This window comes from Oreochromis niloticus, linkage group LG10 (assembly GCF_001858045.2).
Source record: "Oreochromis niloticus isolate F11D_XX linkage group LG10, O_niloticus_UMD_NMBU, whole genome shotgun sequence".
Taxonomy (NCBI): Eukaryota; Metazoa; Chordata; class Actinopteri; order Cichliformes; family Cichlidae; genus Oreochromis; species Oreochromis niloticus.
This window is the reverse complement of record NC_031975.2, coordinates 24,479,442-24,504,435: the sequence shown is the minus strand read 5'-3', so window position 1 is coordinate 24,504,435 and position 24,994 is coordinate 24,479,442. Positions and strand designations below refer to the sequence as shown.

Here is a 24,994-nt window from a genome sequence, read left to right as displayed (position 1 = left end):
GAAACTTTGTTAAAACCACGTGAGCAGTGGTGCGCACCACTCTAAGCCATTTTCAGTCATCACTCACCCTACTCGAGTCCTTCAAACTTAACATCCAGAGAGAGATTTAAAAAGAGGGAAGGAAGGGATGTGGGAAGCTCTGCCCAAGGAGATGACTTTAAAGGTGAGATTGGTCAAATTTAAAGCAGGTGTGGTCAATAAGTTCAAAAAGTTTCAATAAGTTCATCAAATAAGAAAGACCCACACTGAGTTACAATTATAGTGCATGAGTAGTGATGTTTGGTTGAAATGTGACAATCAATTTTTTGGTGTGTCCTCAAAGTGAATACCCTGAAAAATGCATTTAATCTATTTAATACTGAAAACTCATCTATACATGTATACACACAAACATCACCACATATATTTGTACCACATTTTCTCTATATTGCTTATTTTGTTGTTTTTTTATTAATAATATTCATGTTGAAAGTCCAGCCTGTTTTTGAAAGTCGTGTATTTTGAATGAGCAAATGCGAAGGAAATCAGACACTAAAACTACGTTGTGCACTGGGACGTTACTAATGATTAAGAAAAAGTATGAAGAAGATGTTTGAGGGCTTGCTCCACATGTGAATTCACAAAGCATAACCAACACACCAGCAGTGCCTCTACAAAATGTTTCATTTCTCCGACTGCACGGATGACAAAAAATCCACATTATGAATACTGAGCAAATGAATTCTGATTAGATTAAGGAAAATAAATGTTTTCGGGAAAAAACATGTTTCCAGTCTTTCCTTTTGCACAGTTATTACAGAGCAGGCAGCTAGTAAATGGAAAATGTATTTGAAGATTTAATGTTAGAACCAGGGTGAGCTAATGATGTTCATTCATTTAGACTTGAAAAGCAAAATAAGTTTTAAGTTTCAGCACTGATGCTGCCTGGAAGAGATCAGAAAATTCTGTCCTCTTCATAGCTGTACTTTTTAACTCCCTTAATTAGCCAGGAGCCAAATATTGTGCAAGAGTTGTGGCACTGTGTGTAACAGTCCTGTCAAATGGGAACGCAAGCTGGAATTAAACGAGCTAAAAGATGAAAGAAAACTTGTAAAACTCTTTAGCACAGCGAGTTTCCAACCTAGCATGTTGAAGCAAAGGTTAGCATTGGGAAAACATAAATGTAAATGAAGTCATAGTGTTATAGTGTTCTGGTGTAAGTGAGAGAGAGGCTCTTACTGGCTTTGATTTTGAAAATCTTGACGCCAGAGCCCCTGTCACTGGAAACGTTGCACTCAGCGGTGATGTCCGAGGTGACTTTGACCGATACCACGCTGTGAGTCATGTGCTCATGTGTTTTTTTATCCACTTCATGCCAGCTCTGTGGAGACACACAAACACACTAACTAAAGCTGGACCAAAGCTGTCTGAGAATACTGTAATAAATGCTAGCATCATCGTGACACATAAACAATCACAACAAATCGAGCTAGCTTCGACTGAACAAGAACATTGTGGGATGAATGTCATCTCCCACTGTGAAGTAAATTTGAGCTGTGAGGCAGACTAAGTACCTGGCTGCCAGTGATGTTCCAGGAGATGCTTGGCAGTGGATTGCCCAGAGCCTCACAGCTCAGGTTCACCACCCTGCCTTCCACTTCATCTAGCTGGACCTCTTGCTCCGAACCCACCAGTTCGGGACCACCTAGAAGCACACATAAAGAAATGCAGGTCATTACATGTCAGTGACGAAACTGTTTTCTTATCTATTATTGTTTCGTTTACCATTGATACCAGCATCTGTTTTTGTTACTGTACCTGTTTTCAGTATAAACGCAGTACAGTGGTCCCTCGTTTATCGCGGTAGTTACATTCTAAAAATAACCCGGGATAGGTGAAATCCGCGAAGTAGCCAACTTTATTTTTTACAATTATTATAGATGTTTTAAGGCTGTAAAATCCCTCACTACATATTTTATACACTTTTCTCAGACAGGCATGAACATTTTCACACTTGGGGAGAAAACTTACAAACATACACACTCTGACACTTCAGAGTCAGACTGCTATCGATCAAAGATTTATCTAAATTTGACGAGCTGAACGCATTCTGTACTGTACAGGAGACACTGCACGGAGGAGATTGATTGACAATGGTCTACAGCCAATCAGGACACAGAAAACATGTTGAAAACGTGCTGTAAAAAAAACAAAACAAAAAAAACCATGCAAAATTGCACCAAAAAAATCTGCGAAACAGCGAGGCTGCGAAAGGTGAACCGCGTTATAAGCGAGGGACCACTGTATAACATTAACTTGGTGCTTATCAGTGTTAAATTTATTTGACCAATAATTTTCATCATCAATTTCATAAAGGACCTTTTTTCCACCCCTTCCATAGGACTGAAAGTTGTATAAAAGTATACATGATAACAGCTTTTTTAGTAAGTTTATGTACTAGTACTTCTCATTTTGGGTCTTCTTGAATAAATAAATAAAGTCTCTTTTGTAAATTGGTGATGCCATGTTTCAAAGTTGAGGATTCTGATATTTCACATTAAAAGTCCTGTGGTGGTTTTCAAGTGTCCAGTTTTTTCTCTTTTCTTGGAGGTCAAACTCTCACAGCCTTAATGAAGTCTTTCTATTTTAAGCTCTAAGAATCACCATGAATCCCATCACTTGGCTGACATTTACTTTAATTACTTTTCAGGGCAAATCAGCTTGAGGGGTGTAAAAACAGAGGGAGCAATTCATGACCAATAAAGAGAGTGCAACAAAAACATGTCCAAACATGTTGTTTTCACAATTCATTTTTTCCCTCCAGGTCACAGAGGTCCTCCTCTCAATAACTTCTCTCAGTGGCATATTATCACCTGAGAAACTAAAGGGCTTTGCTATTATTGCCCCCAGACTCTAGAGTAGTCTGCCAGCCCATGTAACAACCTGTGCAATCAATGACGCTTGTACGTCAGCTCTAAAACCTCAAAACTGCTTATTTTAGTCAAACGTTTGTTGTTCTTCAATTTCAACAGTTTTTTCACTACTATTAGAGTTTGTGTTTTTTTTTAACCCTATGTCTAAATTTTATTTTGCCATGTTTATTATATTTTATTGCTGCTATTGTTCTTGTGTTATTGTAAGGTGACCTTGAGGGTCTTAAAGGCGCCTATAAATAAAATGTATCATTATTATTATTAATTATGTATGTATTTATTTTTATTTTTGACTCATTCTGAAATTGTTCTTTTTTTGGAGACCTAGAAAACACTCAGGGTCAACTAATAGTTTTTTTTAAAATGCATTAAATGAATAAAATTGACATGACTTGATATGTGAACTCTGAAGAATGCAAATCAAGTCTGAAGTTATCAGAAGGCTCTTTTCTCAAATCCAACAGATGCAGGACACAGAACACAGAAAGCTTGATGCATTCTCACCGCTGAAAATACTTTTCAGTACAGGGTGGTGTCTGACTAGAGCATGCCAAAGGCACAACACATGACTGCTGTGAATTCTCCACATAATTATCTGCTCTACTCAAACAAATGGGGAAAATTCTTTAATGTGTTGTCTGAGTGATTTGCACATTTGCAATCTCGAATGGAGCTCCTTGGGGTCATTTCTCGAGTATTTTACAAATGGTGTGTAAAAGCACGCTGGTGTGCTGTGAAGTCCACATATGCCTTGATTCACAGGCATGGAGATAACAGTCCTGTTTTGGAAACCAAAAATATCCACATTAGGAGGTTGCAGGGATGGTGAAGTTGAAGTTGCACATTTGTCACCCAAGAGGTCACAGTTTGTAAAGTGCATAATTTGCTAATTAAGTTGATTTTCACTCGCTTTAGTTCTGCTTTCAACTACGGGCTTACTGACTAACAGTTACCCTGCACAGTGAAAAACAAGTTGGAAGTAATGTACCCATCTCACTTTCCCACTAAAGGCTAAATGGTGTGTAAAAAGAAGGGACGCCAGTGGGTTTGAAAAAAGGATCTTTTGTCTTCTCTTGTCTCAGGATGAGAACAGGCTGGAAAATCATCCATTATTACAGCAATATATAACTGCACAAAATGCTAAGAAACAATTGCTAAATAACTACAGTAGCAGTTTGTATACTCTTTTCAAAAACCTTAAAACTGAACCTTTGAGTCAGTTCATGCAGTTGCAGGATGGTGGAAATGATGAGAGTGTGACACAGTCAAGGCCCATGAATAGCAGCAAGGTGGTTAAATGGGGGGAAATTATAACTTTTTTGTGTGGAGCAAACCACCATCTAAATAAAAGAAGAAAAAAGCACAGGAAGTCTTGCATAAGCTTGTCTTGTGACTTCAGCTGGATATCAGCAGCCCTCAGTTCGAGCACTTCATCTGTCAGTAGACGCTCTCTAACACTAACATGGTGCCAACCAAGTGTGAAAGACGCCCTCAACCAAACATGTCTGATTTATCTTTATTACAATTTTCCAACCTCACCTAATTTCCACTCTAATATTGTTTATTTCCCATTGGTTTGTTGTTATTATTTATTTATTTTCGTCTTTTTAGTCACGTTTCATCGTATTCTTGGCTCTCCACTGGGATTGGGACCAACCCCAGTGGACGCAATCTGTGGACCGCACAAAACCATCCAACCAGTAGCAGCAACGGGCAGTGTGTTCAAAGATTTCGCACAAACTCTTATCTTGAAGACCTAATAGTACGATATCACCCCAATAAAGCACTTTGCTCTTGGACTGCAGGCTTACTTGTGGTCACCAGGATATTTAAAAGTAGAATGGGAGGCAGAGCCTTCAGCTCTCAGGCCTTATACTGAACCCACCCTTAGTTAAGCTGCAATAGCCTTAAGCTTCTGGGAATTTCCCATGATGGACAAGTGTTTCTTCTTCACTCACCTCTTTTCACTCTATGCCTTTATACACTACTCTGTATTAGTTATTATGAATCTCTGGCTCTTTTCCACAGTGTGTCTTTTGTCTTGTCTCCCCCAACTCACTATTAACCAGGCAGAAGTCAGCCCCTCCATGAGCCTGGTTATACCAAATATTCACAAATGTTCACAGAGGACTGTCTGATTGTTGTTGTTTACTCTGTATTATCGTAGGGTCTCTACACAACTGTCTCTCTCTCTCTCTCTCTCTCTCCCTATACATATATATATATATCTATATGTATATCAAAAAAAGGTCACTAGGTCAGTTTTTATTGTGTCTGGTCTGGGTGAGGTTATCTGTTTTAAGTCAAATTAAGGTGCAGCTCTAACCCGATACCCAACTTTGAGCTTTTTAACCACACCAACTTAAAGATGTGCTGTTTGAGCTTTAGCTGCCGCAGCCGCTGGCACCAGACTGTCCCTGGTGATCAGCAGAAGAAAATGGACGGATGGATGGATGGTGTTTTTTCTTTATGTGCCAAGTTGAAAAGTGAAAAAAAGGAAAAAGATTTCCTTTAAGACCACCTATGTGCTAAATGTACAAACCTGTTATGTGCAAGTAAAACTGATGGGAAGTTGCTCAAGCGGTGCAGGGGATTACTAACCTTGGACGATGATTTTAACAAAACCGTTGGTTTTCAGGTTAGGCAGGGAGGGGACCGTCACCTCACATTTATACACCCCACTTCTTTCATAGGTGGCATTCTGCAGGTGCAACGTGTTCCCTCGACCCACCTCCTTCCCATCCTATACATATCCACAGAAAAGATGCACAAACATACAGGTTATGATAGCTGGTCAATCCACTGTGGCTACTACAGAAACATCATCTCATCTATTAAATAGACTGGAACAGTCGCAGAAATGTATCTTCCCTTCAAGGAGAACTAGAACAGCAGTGACGTTTACTTACTTCTGTTTCTTTCTTTTTTACTCTGATCAAAGGAAGCAGCTGTAAACTCAGTGTTGTGTTTTAAAGGTTCATACCTTGTACCAGACAGTAGATGTTGAGCGGGAGGACAGAGCATTGCAGGTTGCAGTCAGATCTTCTCCTTTGTGCATTAACTCTTCATCTTTTGGTACCACAACAGCTGTATCCAAATCTGGACACAAGAAAAAGAGACAAAACAAGATACGTGAAAACAGTTTAAAACAGGCTGTAATTAACAGAGTAAAAGAATCTGTGAATTAAACTTGGTTTTGAACCAAAAAATATGCAAGCCAAGCTTGCCAATTAACAGAAATGCAAAACTCAAAAGTCTGCAAAGACAGGCCGGGATTACATCCATTGAGCTGTTGGGCAGCTTTGAAGGTTTAACAAAAATCCCCAAAACAGCAATGAAGAAACCAAGTAGAACAAAACACACAGAATTAAAACTAAAAGCCTTTTTTCTAGCAGAAGCAGAAAGATTTATTTTGTGGTAAATACAGGATATGTCGAGTTTAAATCAACATCAGAGCTTCTTACTATAATATAAGAAAAAAATATTTAAAAATAGGGAAAGAAAGTCTTCACGTTTAGAGGTAAACCTGAGAATTATTATTTAACTTTCATTTCTACAAAGCTGTTTTCTCCCATATGTAAGTATGTATGCCATGCATATGGAGTTGCTCCTTACAATGCACTTTGAGCTCCACTTCTCCTTTGACTTCCATGATGCCGTCGCCTTTCAGAGGGTGACATTGGTAGGTGCCGCTATCTTTCCGTGACACTGATGACAGGATCAACACATCCCTACTGCTCTCGAAATTCACATCAGGCTCCTGCAACAAATACTTTCATTTTAATTTTCATCTAAATACATTTTACTTTGGTGTAAAAGCAATAACAGGTAATAATAGTTTGCCTTTGACTTCACTGTAACATATTTGGGCTTGATAAAAAAAAAAAAAGATAAATACCTAATTGAAAATATTATTGGCAGGAAGCAAAAAAGCAGTAATTGACTTTTATCTATCAAAAACAGAATCTGTGGTTGGCAAAGAGTTTCCTCAATCTTCTAGTGAATCAAGTAATCTTTTGTGTCCTCTTAGAGAACGACCAAAGACAGACTCAAAATTAGTAACTTTAAACATGTGGCAAATATTTGATGAATTAAAAGCAGATCCTTTCTTGTAACCTGCTATCTTAGACTGACAGTCACTTACAACAACGAGTTGGATTTTTTTGTCCAACTTTACCAAAATCTTCTGAAGAACAAAGTCACCCACAATTTATGTGTGAGTCCATTAATAATAAGCACATATGGCCAGACAATTACCAAGTGTATGTACAAGAAAGCAAAACTAAAAGACACATAATGTCTGTTGCATTATTCATTACAGTGCAAAAACTTACTGTATACAGCTATGATACAACTGTTAATATATCAAGAAAGGCTTAATGAACATTAAAAAGTGATGGCATGAGTTATTTACATTTTTCAAGATCTGTTTATCTGAAATTCCAGAAATTGGCTACAGTCAAGAGCACAAATTTTTGGTTCACCTTCTTAAATACAAGGATCTTGTAACAAAAAAGTGGTCTATTTTTCATTCATTTTACAGTTCTGTTTATATTTCACTGGACCTTCCACACTTCAAACGGCTTGACTGACATCATGTTTTTACCATCTTGTCTGAGTTTTTAGCTGTTACTGTGTGAATAAATCATGTAACCTCGATGATGGCTTAACAAAATGAAGAACTTTTCTTTATTTTCTCAGAAAAAAAATCTCCAATTACTCTTATGTGTCTAAGTCAACAACCGCGAATAAAAAGCCCTGACAGCCAAGTTAAGAAAAGTTGACAAAAGTGGACAATACAAAAACTCAGCTCACTGCCACTTCAACTTTTCTTAATTCGGCTGAGCTGAGGTTTCGCATTGTCTATACGTACAATGAGTGCGTGTCTGACATGGGAATGAGTCCTACCCATGAGCCCTGTCATTGTGGCCTCTGGTCTCAGACCCCAGCCTGGACCTGCAGGGTCAGAGCTGACAGTGTCTTCATAGACCTTGCACACTCATGTCTACATGGGTCCCTGTGAGCTCTGCATATCAAAAACATTCCCTACATGTCTCTTGTGTGTCACCCATTCTCTCTCTGGGACTTGTAGGGTGAGAAAAGGCCGTCCATTCTTACTTCTACTTTGTTGAAAATGAAGTGCGGTGGGGGGTTGCCATCACCCTGGCAACGCAGCTCCACAGTATCCCCCTCTTTGACCAAGCCCTGGGGCGACTCCTTCCAAAGCTCCACCATGGTGGTGGGGTCTGTATGCACACACAAAATCAAATTAAGCAGGCTTATTCAGCGAGCTGTTAAAGTCACTTTACAACGCCATTTCCATATTGCTGACAGCACAGACTGCATTTGGCTCTGCCTGCCAATGAAGGAAAGAGGAGATAATGAGGCTGTTAAAATTCTTATAGGTGACAGAAAATGAAATGATATTTGTTTTGATATTTATTTTTAGTGAAACAAGGTCATTTTATGAGTTGAGGACATTTTTAAAAAGTTGGGGCTAAAAGAAGAAGCTACTGTACTACTACTGTAAACACCATCTTAGGATAAGTTGCTGGTATGGACAGATGCTGTGAAAGACGAGTGACTTATTTTGGGATGTGTGTCATATTGTCTCTGTTTTGATGGGTTTTGTTTTTCATTCTTACAGAATAAACTAAACCAGCATGGTTAAAAGCGGTGAGCAATAATAGCTGTAGCTTCAAAAACACCTTTTTTGTACATTTCGATACAACAAGCATAAACGTTAACAAGTAATCACCGCCGCTGCTTTGATGTGTGTCTTATGAATATTCCACCGACTGTGAGCAAGTTCAAACGAATTAGCATCTATTACAGCAAAATGAAACACAAGCAGCTTCCTTTGAGGATGAAGCCCGTTACCCAAATACAAAACAAAGGAAAAGGATTTCATATATATCCAAGGTGTAAATATTTCTGTTATGCTATGCTCTGTTATGACACTACATATAAAAAAGTGATAATCAATTAACAACAAATGGTATAAAACAGACCAGAATGTTAGTTACAGTTTAGCTCATCACAACTCACAGGTTAATGTGATGTTTGAATACTAGAAATAAGGTTGTGAAATGTCTTTTAACAAACTAACCTGTACATAAACGAATGCCCACAAACCCAGTTAACCTGAATAAACTAAAAGTTGATAAAGAAAGGCCAAAACTACCCTAACTTGATGAAAGACTGATAAAGTCATACAGAAATAATTGCTTGACGCTATTGCTTCTAAAGATGGTTCTATAAGCTACTGAATCTTGGGTTATATATTTACTTAGTGCACTTAGTTTCTTAAGTTTACATGACAATATAAAAACCCTCAGTGTTAACTCACAGTGGACAGTGATGTTGACGCTTGGGGACTTGATTGTCCTGATACCGTGCGGGACAAAGAAGCTGACTTCACAGGAGAAACGAGCATCCTTGTCCTCCTTTTCCACCTTGTATTCCAGAGTGCTCTGGACGCTGTAGAGGTCACTGGACATCCGAGAGCTCAGGATCACTATGTTTACACCTGGAAATTGGACAAGACTAAATGTGAACATGCATTGACCAACACCATTATGTGATTTAATTGCAATATGCACTATGCAGTTCTCTCTAAATCACATCTTAAATAAAACATCATGCAATCAGCTGATATACTGATCCACTATGACAGCATTCTTTTAGATAACTACACGTATGCATTTTATCATTTCCTAGCTGGTATATGCAAAAAGGATTTTCTGTTCTAGTCCTGTGGGGTGTGTCTGAGAAAACTATAATAAAACAGGAGAAAAGTGAATTTTAAACAAAGGGAGATTTATTTCTTATTTGATCCATCTGCAGTTTGTACTCACGTCCTGATTCGTTCATCAGTGGCTCACCGTCCCTGTACCAGGTGATGTTAGGTTTAGGAAAGCCGTTTCGTGTCTCACATGATGCAACCTGGGTTAAAGGTCACAAAGAGAAATCTTTGCTATCTTTAACTTGGTAATTTATTTGTTTTAGTGACTTTCAGATGTCTCCTTCACATTGCCATCTCAAAGAATATTTATTTGTCAGCGTCTAAAATTGAGTGGCTCACCTTAGATGGTGTGTCTTTAGTCACAGATATTCCAGTAGTGACACTCTCAATCTCTGGAACATCTGGAGGAGCTGAATAAGAAAAAAAAAAATAATTGTAGTGATTTATAATAAATAAAGATAGAGCTCACTGACATTCTTAAATGTTCCTTTAGATTGATTTGCTTGTTTTCTGTGCCTTCTTACCAAATACTCTGAGGTGTGTCTTGCGCACCCCGCTCCCAGCAGCCAGCCCATTAACATGGCAGTAGAATTCCCTCTCGTCAGACAGTCTGACGTCCTGGATTGAGAGTAGAGTTCCATTTTCGTCTGTAACCACGTTAATGCGGTTGGTGTAATCTGTGCCGGTATCAATCAGTTCTTGATTGGCATCAGCGTAATAGATCCGTGACCGTGAGCCACCATGTCCAGCCTAGTAGAGAAGGACATACAGTAAGAACATGGCATATTTAAAGTTCAATCACTCTTTTTCAGTCAACTCAGTTTTTCCTATACAGAAAAACAGTTTGTAAATGGGCAATTCCCTGGCTTTTATTTTGAAAGTTTAGCTGTTGCTAACCTACTATTCCTACTGGCTGGCTCATGTCCGTCCCTCTGAGCTAGAAAATCATAAAAAGCACTGGCGTCTGAAACAAAACGTCCAAAATGGCCGAGTTGGAGTTCATCCTCGCCCCCCAACCAGCCATGGCAGATGGTTGCAGCTCCTTGAACCTGGTTCTGCCTGTTTAAAAGCAAGTTTTTCCTTCCCACTGTCACAAAGTTCTTGCTCATAAGGAGTCTGATCAGCGGGTTTTCTTAATTTACCTTAATTTAACTTACCTCAAGTTCCTTGAGCCAACCTTTCCTGTGATTTGGTGGTATAAATAAAACAGAATTGAATAGAACTCACTTAAGAAACTTAGATTTTTTTTTAAAAAAGTGCACAGGTGAACCCTATTTATATAAGAAACCCTGCTCTGTGACCAGATCTGCATGCACCAAATCTAAATCTAAAATGAACAAGAGCCTCAAAGACTTAGGATTGCATGTTACTTCACAAATATAGCAGAAGGAAATCACTGGAAATGACACAAAAGTTTGATGTTGCAACAAAAATGGAGCTCAGGACTCCCTAATGGTGAGGTAATTGCTTGACTTTAAGACGTCATATAACAGCAGTTGATAGTTTCAGACTGAGCGTCAATTTTCACTCACCACAAACCACTGGATCAAAAATCTGGGCTTGCTGTCACTGTTTGTAGAGGTGTACTGGCAAAGGATCTCAGCCATGTCACCGTTGTACACATCAACGGTCTCATTCATAAACAGCTCTACCTTGGCCAACACTGAAAAAGACAGAAATACATGCGCATAAATCAACTTTATGCTTCCTGTAAGCACTACATGGTTATCAAACATTATTCAGGAATCGCGTAAATCCAGACAGCATTGTCCAGTGAAATTGACTGGATGTATTCATCCTTACCAAACTTTAATTCTTAAAATATGTTTTACTTCTTAAAGCATTGCGCCTGACAGGTGATTGACTGTCTTCTCAAGCCAAACTGAAGCTAGGCTGCCCTGTTAGCACAACAAAGAAGAAAAGGCTTCCTGTCCACATGGCATAATTTTAATCTTGACTGACTGTAACAAAAAAAACCACAAAAACATCTTGGCCAGAAATGTAGTTCCCTAGGCGCCGTTGGGGGAATGCAGGCAAGAAAAAGACTAGCCAGTTTGACACTGTGCTGTTGATTCAGAGAGCCAAGAGCTTTTTCAGCCATGTTGGACTTGGCTGCTGTTCTAGAGGGGCCCACTCACACAGTGATGAAAAAACAGAAGGATGGCACAATAGCGTGTATTTTCTCTGCATAATCTTGTTTGGAGTTACTTTGCAAAATGGCACAAGATACCCCCACCTTCCCACCACCCCTCACCTTCTTACACTGTCAGGTGTCACCATGCGATAACCATTACAGTAACTCGTATATTTTCATTCACAAGTCAAGCAATCACAGAACAGAACAGATGTATGAACAGTTGCACTTGTGTACCCAGACAGCAAATACCAACCTCTCTTTCACACTGATTTAGCTTAAGCCAACTTTTGTATTGAGCAGTTAGCTGCAGAAATAGCCCGATCTGTGGGATGTGTCATCATCCACCGCAATTTCTTTAGCCACAGCAACACAATCTTGATTCGTAATCTGCCCTACTTCCAGATATTCCTCTGACTTTGTGTACTTCCACAAAATGAATATCAAGTTAAAGATTTGCTGTTTTTACACACTGAATGCGAGGTCAGCCAAATTTAAATCAAGTTAGTTTGTAGAGTTTTACGGGCCGATTCCCAGAGCAGTTTCAACCCATCTTATAAGATTTATTTAGTCCAGGGAATTATTCATAGATATTCCTTTAAGTCTATTAATAATTACTACATACAGATGGGGGGAAACAAACTGCATTGCAATTCCTTGTACCAGTGGCTTTTAAAAAGAAAATAAAAACAATGAGTCAGAGCTACACCATGGATCCCCTCAAGTATGTTTTCAGCGTTGGTTGAAATAGATCAAGCATGAAAGGAGCATTAAGAGTCCAGTTGCCACCCTGCTGCCCCCATTCTGCCGGCTGCTCCCCATCACCATCTTGTCAAGCCCCCCTTCCTCGGCACCAATCATTTTCGCAACTCATTTTTTCTTTCTGTCCCTCCCTCCTCTGCGTGGGGCTATGCTCAGCCAACCATTCCTTTAAGACAACGGGTGAACTATTGTTCCCCCACCTGGGTGGACCAAATCTCCCCTTGCACACATAAATAAAAATCCCACACACCAGTCAGCCAAAAAGTGTTATTTTCATCCAAAGCAAAGGTTAGCAACAGTTCATCATGTACTGAATACATTGTTTACTGTGACAAAGATGACGTGAAATGGCTTCGAGACAAGAAACAGATTATGGGCACTGAAGAGCAAAATATGTCACAGAAGTCAGTGTAAAAAATGTTGTGTCTCTTTGGGGCCATGCTGCTAACTTTTCAGCTAATCCGATTAGCACTGGGGGGGTTGGTGGGGATTTAGATTCGCAAGCCAACCTGGGACCAGTCTTATCTGTTCCTGTTGTGACTTTATGCAGCATGGACTAAAGGACAAGCACACATGACCCATGATCTATGGAGCCTGACAACCGAAACTGCTGCCTGTGGGTATGAATGCGCATACATTTGTGGCAGTCTGCTGTCTGTGTCTGGATGATACAGAGCTAATTCATTCAGGAAAAAAAAAAACACACTACTCCAGAATATTTGGATGTGTTGACAGCATCAGGGCTCTGAGTGGACCTTAACTGAGTGGCCTGTCAAGAGGACAACATAGGAGGACTGGAAGAAAGACCAGTTACAATGCAAAATTATAAAATAAAATATAAAATATTAAACATAATCCATTATTCAGTCAATTTCCCATAGTGACAGCAGTAAAGCAAATGAAACCACCATGCTAGAAACAAAGAACCAGGCGTGGCTGAAACATGAAGCCAAACAAACCAAGTGACTAAAACTGCACTTTCTCAAATGATCATAGTTCAGGCTTGATGAAAAGAAGAGTTCATCTAAGGAAGCGCTGACTGAGGTATTCTGGATTATTTTTAATACCAATGCTTAAAATAATAACTTTAAAAAAAGTTTATTCAAATGAATTGAATTTTATTTATATAGCAACAACAGTCACCTCAAGGTGCCTAAGGTAAAGAGCCTACAATAATACAGAGAAAATTCATATTTCTAATACTAATATTTATTTGTTTAGCAATAAGTCTTCATTATAAAAACTTGATTTTCCTCTTTTGTTTAAATATCACTGAGAATATTGTCTGAACATGTGGCTGTTTTAGTTTTCAAAACCCGTTCTCCAATGTCTTTGCATTCAAAGACCAAAAACAATCACAGTTGTTCTTTGCAGACATGTTGGTGTCCTCCATGAAAACTACCAGAGGGTGTAGCAATCTGCGAGCAACCAAAGCAATCACTAAGTTTTTGGTGCAGCATCTTTTTGTGACCAATTTTGCATCAACCACTCGCCAACCGGTCAGGGAAAATGCATCACTGTGTAAATGCCTTCAATACAAGTGTCTATGTAGCGTGTTTTGATGTTTTCACTTAATTGTCTTACATCGGGGAAGACAATTAATTTTCTTAATTAACATCTCAAATGATAAAGGCTGCTGTGTGAAGTATGCACACATTTATTAACTGCCTTGATACAATATTACCCAGACTAGGGATGTTTAGTCCGTTCTGTTGATCCAGTCTGGAATTGAATTTGTTAGAAAGTTTCAGTGGTTTGCTCTCAATGTTCAGCTCAGTGATTCTTTCACATTCATTTAAGAAATTGCTTTACTTATTCTCTTATATATCTTGGCATCTAGACGCTGAATTAGCATTGAACTGTATACAGATGTTTATGATTCCCACTAAACTGAGCACAGTGAGGTTCAAACACTGATGTCCTCTTTGGGATAAATAGCAATTTTCATTTTGTGCTACAATGATGCCTGACAGTCCTAACGTATTTATACAGACTTGTGACTATTTTTAATAACATATAGGAAAAGAAAGAGCACTGGAGAGAAAGGGCTGAGGTGCCTGAGATGGTTTGGACATCTGCAGAGGAGGGATAATGGACACAGGACGTTGATTGTCAAGCTGCCAGGCAGGAGGAAAAGAGGAAGACCATAGAGAAGATTCACAGATGCAGTGAAGTAGGACATTCAGAGGGCTGGTGTGACAAAGGAGGATGCTAGGGATAAGGTGAGATGAGAGAAGAAGGGGAAGACTGGAAAAGTAAGAGAATCAACAGACGAAACCATTTTGTCTGATGTCTGGGTAAGACTCACATGCTCTTACAATACTAATAAGACAAATTAGTTCCAGGATAGCATCTGTGTACAGTCGCTCATTATGCACCTCGGACAATACTCAGACAGTATCCTCACATGCTAACTAAGTAAACTGCCATTACTGCAATCTCCATCCCATTAAGGCTGCAAGCTTAGGCCTTCAGTAGATCTGCAGCTCTGCCGCCGATAAGAGTCCAAATCAACTCTGACATCACAAATCAGCCGATTTACCTACTCTAATCCTGCACATGCCTGGTGACCCGTGAAATAGGACTGAGTGCCTATTAGAACAGGAATTTTACTGAATGAAAATCTAATTGGTTAAGATAAATTTTGGAATATTCAGATATAGTTAAATAAGCACATTTAATGTTATTTATTTAAGCTACTTAAGAGAAAATGTATGAGAAGATTAGCCTTTCAAAATTTCAGAGACCTGGCAACGCCCAGAATAAAAGCTGTACGCAGGCACTGAGTGTCCCCTCGGAGAGTGAAGGGTGTAAAAAGCTAGCATGTAAGTGTGGATGACAGGGTGGAGGATTTCTCAATATGCAACCCTGGTTTGGTGCTGAACACCTGCGGGACACTGTGTACCGCCTGACATCAAAGAGCACACACACACATAGTGAAAGCATACAGTGAAGAAGAGCGCTCCTTGTCCTCCCGATGTGGCTGTTCTTTCAGAAGCAGCATCTGGCACAAATCTCCCAGTAGCCCCTTTCCCGTTGGTGCAGCAACTGTCACCCATGCTCTATTCTTTCACACAGACAGATAAGGAAGTGCTGCAAATCTCCTCAAAGCCACCTCTTTATGCATGTGTGATCTCTCCTTTCATGCAGTAAAGCATATCGCAGCTTCAGGTCAAGACCTCAAACAGTCCTCCATGATCAACGCCAAGGTGAACTCTCTCAGATTCATGACGGTGCACCCTTTAAACTTGTTTGCAAAGCATTTTTTAACTATGTGACCAATTTGCTTTGCACATCTTTTGCAGTTCTTTGACTGTGAAGGATTCTCAACTTCAAATGTTGCATATTAACTTTAATCTTATATGATAGCACTGCAAAAAAAAAACCCCAAAACATTTACGAGTCCAATGGGATCAGGACTTTTGGAGGTTTTGCACTAAATGAAGATGACTGATTGTTTTCTGTCAGAACAATACTTACCTATACTGCAGATTAGAAAAAAAAAAACTGGTTAAAAGAGTGATTCTCACTAATGATGTGTCTGCATGTCATCAACGTGCCGAGTTATTGTTTTTGTCATTTGCTTATTAGACTTTTACATCTTCTGACCATGTTTCTTGGTTTATGAGTGAGTTGGAAGTGGCAGGCTGCCCACAGAAACATTACTTATTTGAAATTAAATCTATTTAAATGTCAGCTTTGCTGCACTGGTTTTGAATGTACTTTGGCAAAGCTTCCTACACACCAGGTCTCTCTTTGTCTTTGTCTTATTTTCTTTATCACTACCTCAGCCAAAAAGGTTGTGAGTCGGTTCAAGTATGTCTGACTGTCTGTCTGTTTGGCTGGCAAATGGGGCTTAGCCCAGCTAAACATTTTTCAAGTTAATTTAAATCAACATTTGGATCCAGGAATTTTTCGGAAGGATTCTTTACCCTGAAGTAAAGGGTAAAAACTGTACATGTCACAGTGTATTTTCACAATTATATATAAATTTTCAATAAGAACAACTGAGAAACATTGTTTTAATGTTCTCATGATGTTCTTTGCAAACAGATCCAGATATCCTGCTGGATTTGGGGGCTTAGTTCATGCATGATTATGGGATAAAATTTCAGCCATGGTAGAGGTATGCATGACTGCTCATGTTTAACTCTTATCCACCTTACCACTCAAACCTCTGCTCACATACCTGGAGATGGCTTACAGACACATACTGGGAATGTTTCTCATCTTTTCTCAACTGTTTCACCACATCTTCCAATCGCCAACAAACACACTGCCATTTTTGGCTTTTGAGGAATTACTAATCATTCCCGCTGGTTAGTAACTTCTTCAGCAGCTGCATCAATTTTTAATCATCACACCCGGTGGGTGAAACTTCATTAAAGAAGCAACATGAATGTTTTATTTATGCTTGTATCTGATGTTCAGCACTGAGTGCCGCTTGTTCTTCGGTATCTACTATCCATCAATAGATCCCCTACAGAGCTGCTGGGCTCTGGCACGCAGGCTGCTCCACAGCCACAGGATGGATAATTAAAGGTCAATAGGCTAAACACTGTATCAACATTATGGGGGGTTCCTTTTGCTATGAGAGAGAGAAAAAAAACATCTGGAAAATAAGCCTATGGTAACTCATTTTGCTAAAAACAAAAACAAAATTACACATATGTTGCGTAGGGGTGTAAACTACAAAGCCACCAGCTAAAAACATGGAAATACAACCAATATATTACACAGTCATTCCTCTCACCAAACGCTGGTGTAATCCAGTGTAACAACTGGATATATGATTATATAGTTCCTAAATGTTAGCAACAGTAACTGAAGTCAGACTGGGAACAAGAGCAAATGTAGCTCAGCAATCCAGAAATACCCCTGACCACAATGTTGCTGCTGCTATTTGGTTTCCTCTTTAAACATAAATATAAATTCAAGAATAAATGGCATGGTTTCCCTCTACTAAATGGATAAATAGATAGGTTGGATAAAATATTAACCACAAGTTCAAAGTAGGTTCTGACCCATAACGACATGTTTAAAAACCCTTTCCATTAATTAATTTAGTTTTCAAAAGCAGGTCATGCGATCCTGCTCTGTGAAAGGTAGGCAAAAATGATTTCTGAGGTAGACAGAATCTGGAAATGACAGCGATTCCTTCTTCATCTCATATTAACGTGTGTGAAAGACGAGACATTAAGGTAAAAGGGGCCAAATATGAGGCTTTGGCTGTTATCCTAACACTATAAATAGGAGACCTTCTTTCCAATCAAACCTCTGACGACAGCACACTGACTTGCTGCTCTACTCCAACAAAGGCCTTCTTATCCCAGCCCCTGTGGTCATCATCACAGTGCTGAATATCCTTGAAAGCTACAAACTAGGTGCCAACTAAATCAGCTTTCCCTCAACCGCACAGCAGAAAGGCCTGGGATGAATTATAGTTCCCAGAAGCCAAGAGCTCTGCTAACTTTGAATTCAAAAAGTTATTATATAACAAAAGCAGCCAATATAATCTATATTTTTTGGCACTTTTGGCTTTACTTCATCGTTGGCAGAGTATTTACAAACAGAAAACATCCAGATATTGTATGTTATGACATGAAACAAGAGTGACTGGGTTGAATAAAACTTTATCAACAGGATTTTTAATCAACAGGACATTAGCAGGATTTCTGCAGTCCTGTTTTCTTTGAGTGTGATGTGTTTTCAGGAAGTTTATTGGTACAAGATTTATGTCCCTTCTTCGGGATCTTCCAAGCTGATTATATGTTATTCGTGTGGGGCGATCGTGGCTCAAGAGTTGGGAGTTCGCCTTGTAATTGGAAGGTTACCGGTTCGAGCCCCGGCTTGGACAGTCTTGGTCGTTGTGTCCTTGGGCAAGACACTTCACCCGTTGCCTACTGGTGGTGGTCAGAGGGCCCGGTGGCGCCAGTGTCCGGCAGCCTCGCCTCTGTCAGTGCGCCCCAGGGTGGCTATAGCTACAACGTAGCTTGCCATCACCAGTGTGTGTATGGGTGAATGACTGGATATGTAAAGCGCTTTGGGGTCCTTAGGGACCAGAAAAGCGCTATATAAATACAGGCCATTTACCATTTTATTCTTTCAATACCAATGCAATTCTGTTATTACTTCAGAAATCAAACTCACTAGTGTAAACCTACGTTATCCACCACAATCATGTTTTTTCTGCACATTTTGCACACTCAACATGTAGCTTTCTTTTAATCTCTCTGCGGATACAGGTCTTATCTCTTATCGTCAAACAGGCTAAGGCTTAAAGATGTTCAGCATCAAAGATCATCAGCATCTTTTCTGCTAACCTCAAAATTGGCTACCTTTTTCTTTAAAAATTAAGTAGATGGTGTAAAACAAATCCAACCAACTAACATACACTCTCATTGGAGCACTGTAACCAGGAAAGCCCCCCCAAAAAAAACACAAAAAGAGGAATCATCAATTCCAACTACATAATCATGTATGCAAACAGGTCAAATCTATTTAGTGGGATGTTCTCTGATACAGCCACACACTGATTTGTCAGCCGAGTTTTTACATGAAAAACTTACACAATTATCTTTAATGGTGATTACATGCAATGTGACACGCAAAGTCGCCCACATAAACACTTATTTCTGTCCTTATGAGCTTCCATTTGTTTGAACTTTTGTGGATTGTTTTGTGCATCTGTGTCTGTTTTTGTGTGTGTATTAGTATTCAGGCAGGCCTGTGCTACAACAAAGGCCTAATTGTGCTTTCGCTCTCCTTTTATCCCATCACCCAGACATGAGGGGAGCTGTCGGGCAGGCGTGCCACACCCAATTCACCAGGATCAAAATGCTGAACCCCAGCCCCCCCCAAATCCCACGCTGAGAACCCTAATGCTCTCAAAGAGAATATCATAGTGATCACAGGTGCACTGCTGTGTTAATGAGGAGAAAAGGCTACTCCCTGTGCCCAGGCCAGTCGTACCCTCCAACGCTCACACAAAGCATAATTCAAAAGCAATGCTGTTTTGGTATTATTAAAAAATAATCTTAATTCTCATAGCACACTCCCATCAAAAAAATATCTGTAGCCAACAGTCCAACAACCACGCCCGATTTCACTGGCGACAGGACAGTTTGAGAATTGGCTCCAATCTCTTCAGAAAATCTGGTTTCAGTTTTCACAAATCATCATATTTGCCACTGAACTAACCATTTCCGGGAAGACTGAGAGAACCGTTAATGAGATACAGATACAAGCCAAATATATTGACATAAATAAATGGAAAAAGGAGACAACAAGGGAACATTTTTTGGGGAAGAATGGTGTTCAACACCAATTTAAAACACCAATTTTTTGCAAAAAGACTGAAGTGATTGGTCCAACACTTAATTTAACACAGGGTTGATTGTGGGGAGTTGTGTTTTTACTTAGAGCTCTCAGTAAACAGTTGTAGTCAGAAGTTTACATACACTGATCATGGGTATGAATGTTGAGGTAATTTTGGGCATTTAATTTTCTTTCAACTTTTTTTTAATGGATTGATTATACAGGATACATCTTTAATGCCTAAAAACAAAAATTGGATGCACACATTTGAATTATTTTGGATTTTCTCTAACCCATACGGGGTCAAGTGTATAAATACTAGCTCGAATATATACATACACACTCACTAATACTTGGGTAAATGTTCCTTAGCAAGTTGCAGCTTGATACTTTTGGTAGCCATCAACAAGCTTCTGGCATAATTCGAGCTGAATGTTTGACCAGTCTTCTTGGCAGAATTAATTAAAATAGGTTGATATAGGCTTGGGGTCGGGGCATCGGGAAAGCCAATTCAGAAACTTAATGTCATCTCTGACGTGTATTTGGGATAATTATCCTCTTTCAAAACCCAACTATATCTAGTTTTCTTAAAGCTGTTGATTTTAATTTGGAGGTAGTCCTCCTTCCATTCACGTTGCACAATGTACCAGTACCACTGACAGTAAAACAATCCCACAGCATGATGCTACCACCACCATGGCTGAGCTGGTATAGTGTTCTTAGGTTTAAAAAAATCACCTTCATCGTATCGGCTGCGTTTTTGAAATCACTGTCATCAGATGCTTTCCAGATGGTGTTGCATGGTAGATCAAAACCTGCCAGTACTTTCCTGTGTCCATAACTCCCTCAATCTTGTCAAGAGGTTAGAGTGAAATATCAATCTTATATATTTAATCTCTGTAATATTGTGGATATTTATAATTGAGCTATTTGTATATATATTAGAGCTATTTCTTTCTTATATTTTGTAACTTTGTAATATATTGTATTACTGAATTTAGTTCACATTGTTACTGCTCTTATTGTCTTGGAGCAACTGTGGCCACATAATTTCCTTAGGGATTAATAAAGTATTTCCATTCTGAAGATCTTCAACACCACTGGTTGAAACGTAGCTCAAACCATGGCAGCGCCTCTACCGTGTTTTACAGACGGTTGCTTGCCCTCATGTTTGCACCTCTCTCCTGTCCTCCTCCCTATATACTGAAGACGATTTTAACCAAAAATTTCAACTGAAATTCAATTTGTCATGAGCACGAGTAAACCTAAATGTTAAATGGACATACTTAACATTTCACTTTCATTAAACCTATTATCTGAATATACATATCATATGTTAAGTAAATACAAAAATCTAGCTGGTTCAAGTAGTTTCTTATCCACATTTCTCTTTTTTTTTCTTTAAATTGTAACTAATAGAATTTTAAAATAATCAGATTTCTAACAGTAACTGCCATTTTGCCGTTACACAATGGCCAATAATACAAAGAACAAGAGATGGCTTGCAGAAGCATTGTTTTCTAACGTCATTTCAATCCTTACTCACTCAAGCACAGAGCTGAGGGTTGTCTGATTGTCAGCGAGATTATGCAAAAAACAACCAAACCTCATGGAACCAGCAAATTTTGGGGCCGATCTGGTTCTCTTGCTTTACAAACTTTAAAACAGGACATTAGCTGTGGCTCAGGACTCCCCAAGCACACATCTAGGCCATATAGGTTTCACAGAGATCAGTCATGCCTGCGTTTCACATTTGAAGCAACATTTGAGCAAACATACATTCAGTTCAGAAGAAGAGAAAAGAGGAAGATGAGAATACAATGATAAGAGGGTCTGAGTATATCTGTCTGGTTGTACCGGAATGTTATCAACCACATCTTCCAACTCCTCTTAGTGATCACACACTCACACGAAGTGAAGAACTGTGGCAGGGATCACACCAGATTCAGAGGAAACCCAAAAAAGGGAAGAAGAAAAAACCCAAACAAAAAACTTGGATGTCAGTTTTTTTGTTATCAAGGTTTACTGACTGATCTCTAGGCCTGTGTGAGACCTTAAGCATACAATTACATCTAAATCTTAAATCTGACTAACTTAAGAAATCCTTTTAATTGCACTTCGTACAAAATGAAACATGTCATCTGTTAATTAATCCAAGTAAATCCAAAAGGACTTTGGAACTGGTTGCCAAAACTTTTTTTTTTTTTTACAATGGAAACTGGAAATCTGTTAGCAGTAACAACCATTATGCTGTTATGTTATTATGTCACAGTCAATAATATAAAAGAATAAGAGATGCCTTGCAGAAACAGTGCTTGCTCAAGGAAATCTGGTCATTTCTCTTCCAAGGAGAGAGCTGCGGTTGTCTGCTTGTCAGCAAGATTACACAAAACTCCCAAGCTGAATTTCATGAAAATTTGTGGACAGAAAAGTAATAAAGAGAGAACATTTTGGTCAATTTTTGATCAATCATGCTTGTTTTTTCTATATCTGAAGCCAGGTTTGAACAAACACACATTCAGTTCTGCAGTGAGAAAAGATAAAGATGAGAAAGAGGTGATAAGAGGATCTGAAAACATGCATCTATACTCCTGCACTGGAATCTTATCAACCACATCAACCAGCTCCAACTCTTCAGCAGCTAGACTGCAGTAGTGATCACATCAGATCCAAAGGAAACCCAATATATATATATCTAATTCCTTTATTTTTGGATGTTAGTGTTTTGTCTAGTTAATCAGTAGATCATTTGTTTGTTGCGCTTTGCAGGTCTTCTGTGGCTGGGTGAACTTGCATTACTTGGTGGTTAGGGGGAGTGCAGCTGAGATACTGGTAAACACTCAGAGACGGGGGAGGGAAACTTGTGCTGGAGGGCAAAGCAAGAAGCAAACAAAGAACATGTGGGCTTTACTGCTACTAGATAACTGCAAGCATTCAGAAATGCTGCACAAGCAATTACAAGGCTTTTTCTATAGCTAAAAATATGTTTATGCTTCACAACTTGTAACTAATTGCTGGCGATGAATCACAAATCCCAAGACAACAACATCTCACATACATTAACTGTTTTTAGAATGTCTTACAATACCCAGCGTAGTGTAAGACACTTTATTTCAGTGATTGAAAACATCTTCACCTTCACCTTCCAGCAGCCTCATTGACAAATTTCAGAGACCCAAAAGTCGTCTATTTTCACAACAAACCTGCCCTGTATTTCACATCAAAACACAGACCTTGCCTCTGGGAAGTAATAAACACTTTCTCCTTTTTCTCTAACAGGAGTCAGATGCCTGCAGTCGGTCAGACACAATGTCAAACACAATGATATATCTGTGTTCAAAACTCATAACCAGCCGCATTGTTTGATATGAAAGTAGTGAGCAGCTCAGCGCCTACTTTATCTTGATCTCCAGACTGGGAGACTCCAGTTCTCAGAGCTCAGCAGACAATATCCACCACTTGTTTTATTCAGTGGGCCGCAGCATGCCAAAACCTTGAGCCAGGGCCATGGTTATGACTGGATTCCCAGTCGTCGGGTGGCAATGCGTCCTGCTGGGCTGGGGAGGATGGGGGCGGCGGGGTTCACGTTGACACAAGCAGCTGTGAATAATAGGAAAGTCGCCCACATTCCCATGCTGCAGGGGACGGGGCAGTTGGGGAGGGGAGCCAGCAACACCTGTGGGCAGCCCATTTGTCAAGTGATTTGTGGGGCAGAGTGTAGAAGCAGTGAGAACAGAGGAAGGAGGGCAAATAGGGGTGTGTGTGTATGTGTGTGTGTGTGTGTGTGTAAATGGAGGATGGGGGGGTTAACTTTGTAGAGTATTATCACAGGACCACACACAATGTCATGCCTGTTGATTTCCGCTCTTATACACACCTGTGCAACTTAAAAAAGGCTTCACTTCCTCAAACTACGATTGGAGTGGAAAACAGGAGAATCCAGCTGTACTGGCCTGAAAGCAATGAAACTGTATGCCTGCAAGCTTATCGATTTCTTTTATCAACTAGGGCATGTTTTTCTCACACCTGCAGACTACAAAACACTGATGTCATAGCAGCAGAAATTTTCCACACCTGAGCCACATGTGTGTCTTCGTGCTCTGTTTCAATTCTGGGGTCAGACTAAAAAGATAATAAAATAGCTGCACTGATCCTGAAGATCCTGAACCATGGCACTGGCATCAATAAAATGCTGTGATCTTATTGCACTTTGTCCTACTCCTGTCCAATATTGAGGTGTTTCTACATTTTTACTCAGGTACCACCAAAGCTTAAAAGTCCCCAAAGAAAGATGACTCTCGCACAGTTTATCCATTCAGAGACAAACAGAAAGCTAGTCAGGGCACTATCTCCTCTATTCTTACAGCTGGACAGTGTAAATATAATGTAAAGCATTCAGCCTGGCTCTAATGTTGCCAGAGATTTACTCTCAAACTAATTCCAACCATTTAGTAAACAGAAAGAAAACTACTATTACAAAGTCCAGCTCATCAATAATGATAAAGTCGGCGTGTTGTATTTTATTATCAGTGCATTACTTCTTGTCTACGGTATATATTTTGGTTTACTTTATCCGCTCTCATCATAAGTGCTTCCGAAAGCAGCAGCAGTTTGCAACTTTCAGTGGAAAAAGGATCTGATAAATGCGACCTAGCAGGCCAACACAGTGGAGAATTCAAAAATAACATGATGTGACCACCAGAGATTTATAAGGTTTCTCTGATAGAGTGCTTTTAATTAATAAACTAAAAGACTGAACATCCATTATTTAATAAGTGTGGAAAGAACAGTGGCTCACAATAGCAGAGGAATCCACTCTCACAAGTGCCTGTAAGACAAAAGTTAGATAACCCAATTTTATGCTGAAACATGTATAAATTAAGTTCCACAGATGAGCACACCGGGAAAATCCTCTGCTCAGAACACTGCTCTTTGATTAGGCGGTTGATCTTTTAACAGCGTCCAATATCAGGGCTGAGGGCGTGGGGGAGGATTTGATATTTAAGCATCTCTTTATCCTCTTCCTTTTGAAATGTCAAGTTCAAAGATCCAGACCAGCAGCCTTGATCTGTGAGCTAAGACGACCCAGAGAATTACCCAGCAACTCCTAACCATCATCACACG

At 39.4% G+C, this 24,994-nt stretch overlaps 1 protein-coding gene across 4 annotated transcripts in view; it reads right to left on the bottom strand.

The window, feature by feature from the left end:
* mcama (melanoma cell adhesion molecule a) overlaps positions 1-24,994 on the bottom strand; it is a 50,276-nt gene that overhangs the window by 7,889 nt on the left and 17,393 nt on the right. For all 4 annotated transcript variants that reach the window (XM_019364061.2, XM_019364063.2, XM_019364064.2 and 1 more), the window contains exons 2-12: positions 11,190-11,320; positions 10,182-10,407; positions 9,997-10,067; positions 9,770-9,857; positions 9,262-9,441; positions 8,031-8,158; positions 6,528-6,672; positions 5,896-6,011; positions 5,514-5,655; positions 1,554-1,684; positions 1,219-1,360 (exon numbers count right to left, since the gene is read on the bottom strand). In XM_019364061.2, the coding sequence (XP_019219606.1) occupies positions 1,219-1,360; positions 1,554-1,684; positions 5,514-5,655; positions 5,896-6,011; positions 6,528-6,672; positions 8,031-8,158; positions 9,262-9,441; positions 9,770-9,857; positions 9,997-10,067; positions 10,182-10,407; positions 11,190-11,320 (1,500 nt within the window). The remainder of the gene's footprint in view (positions 1-1,218; positions 1,361-1,553; positions 1,685-5,513; positions 5,656-5,895; positions 6,012-6,527; positions 6,673-8,030; positions 8,159-9,261; positions 9,442-9,769; positions 9,858-9,996; positions 10,068-10,181; positions 10,408-11,189; positions 11,321-24,994) is intronic.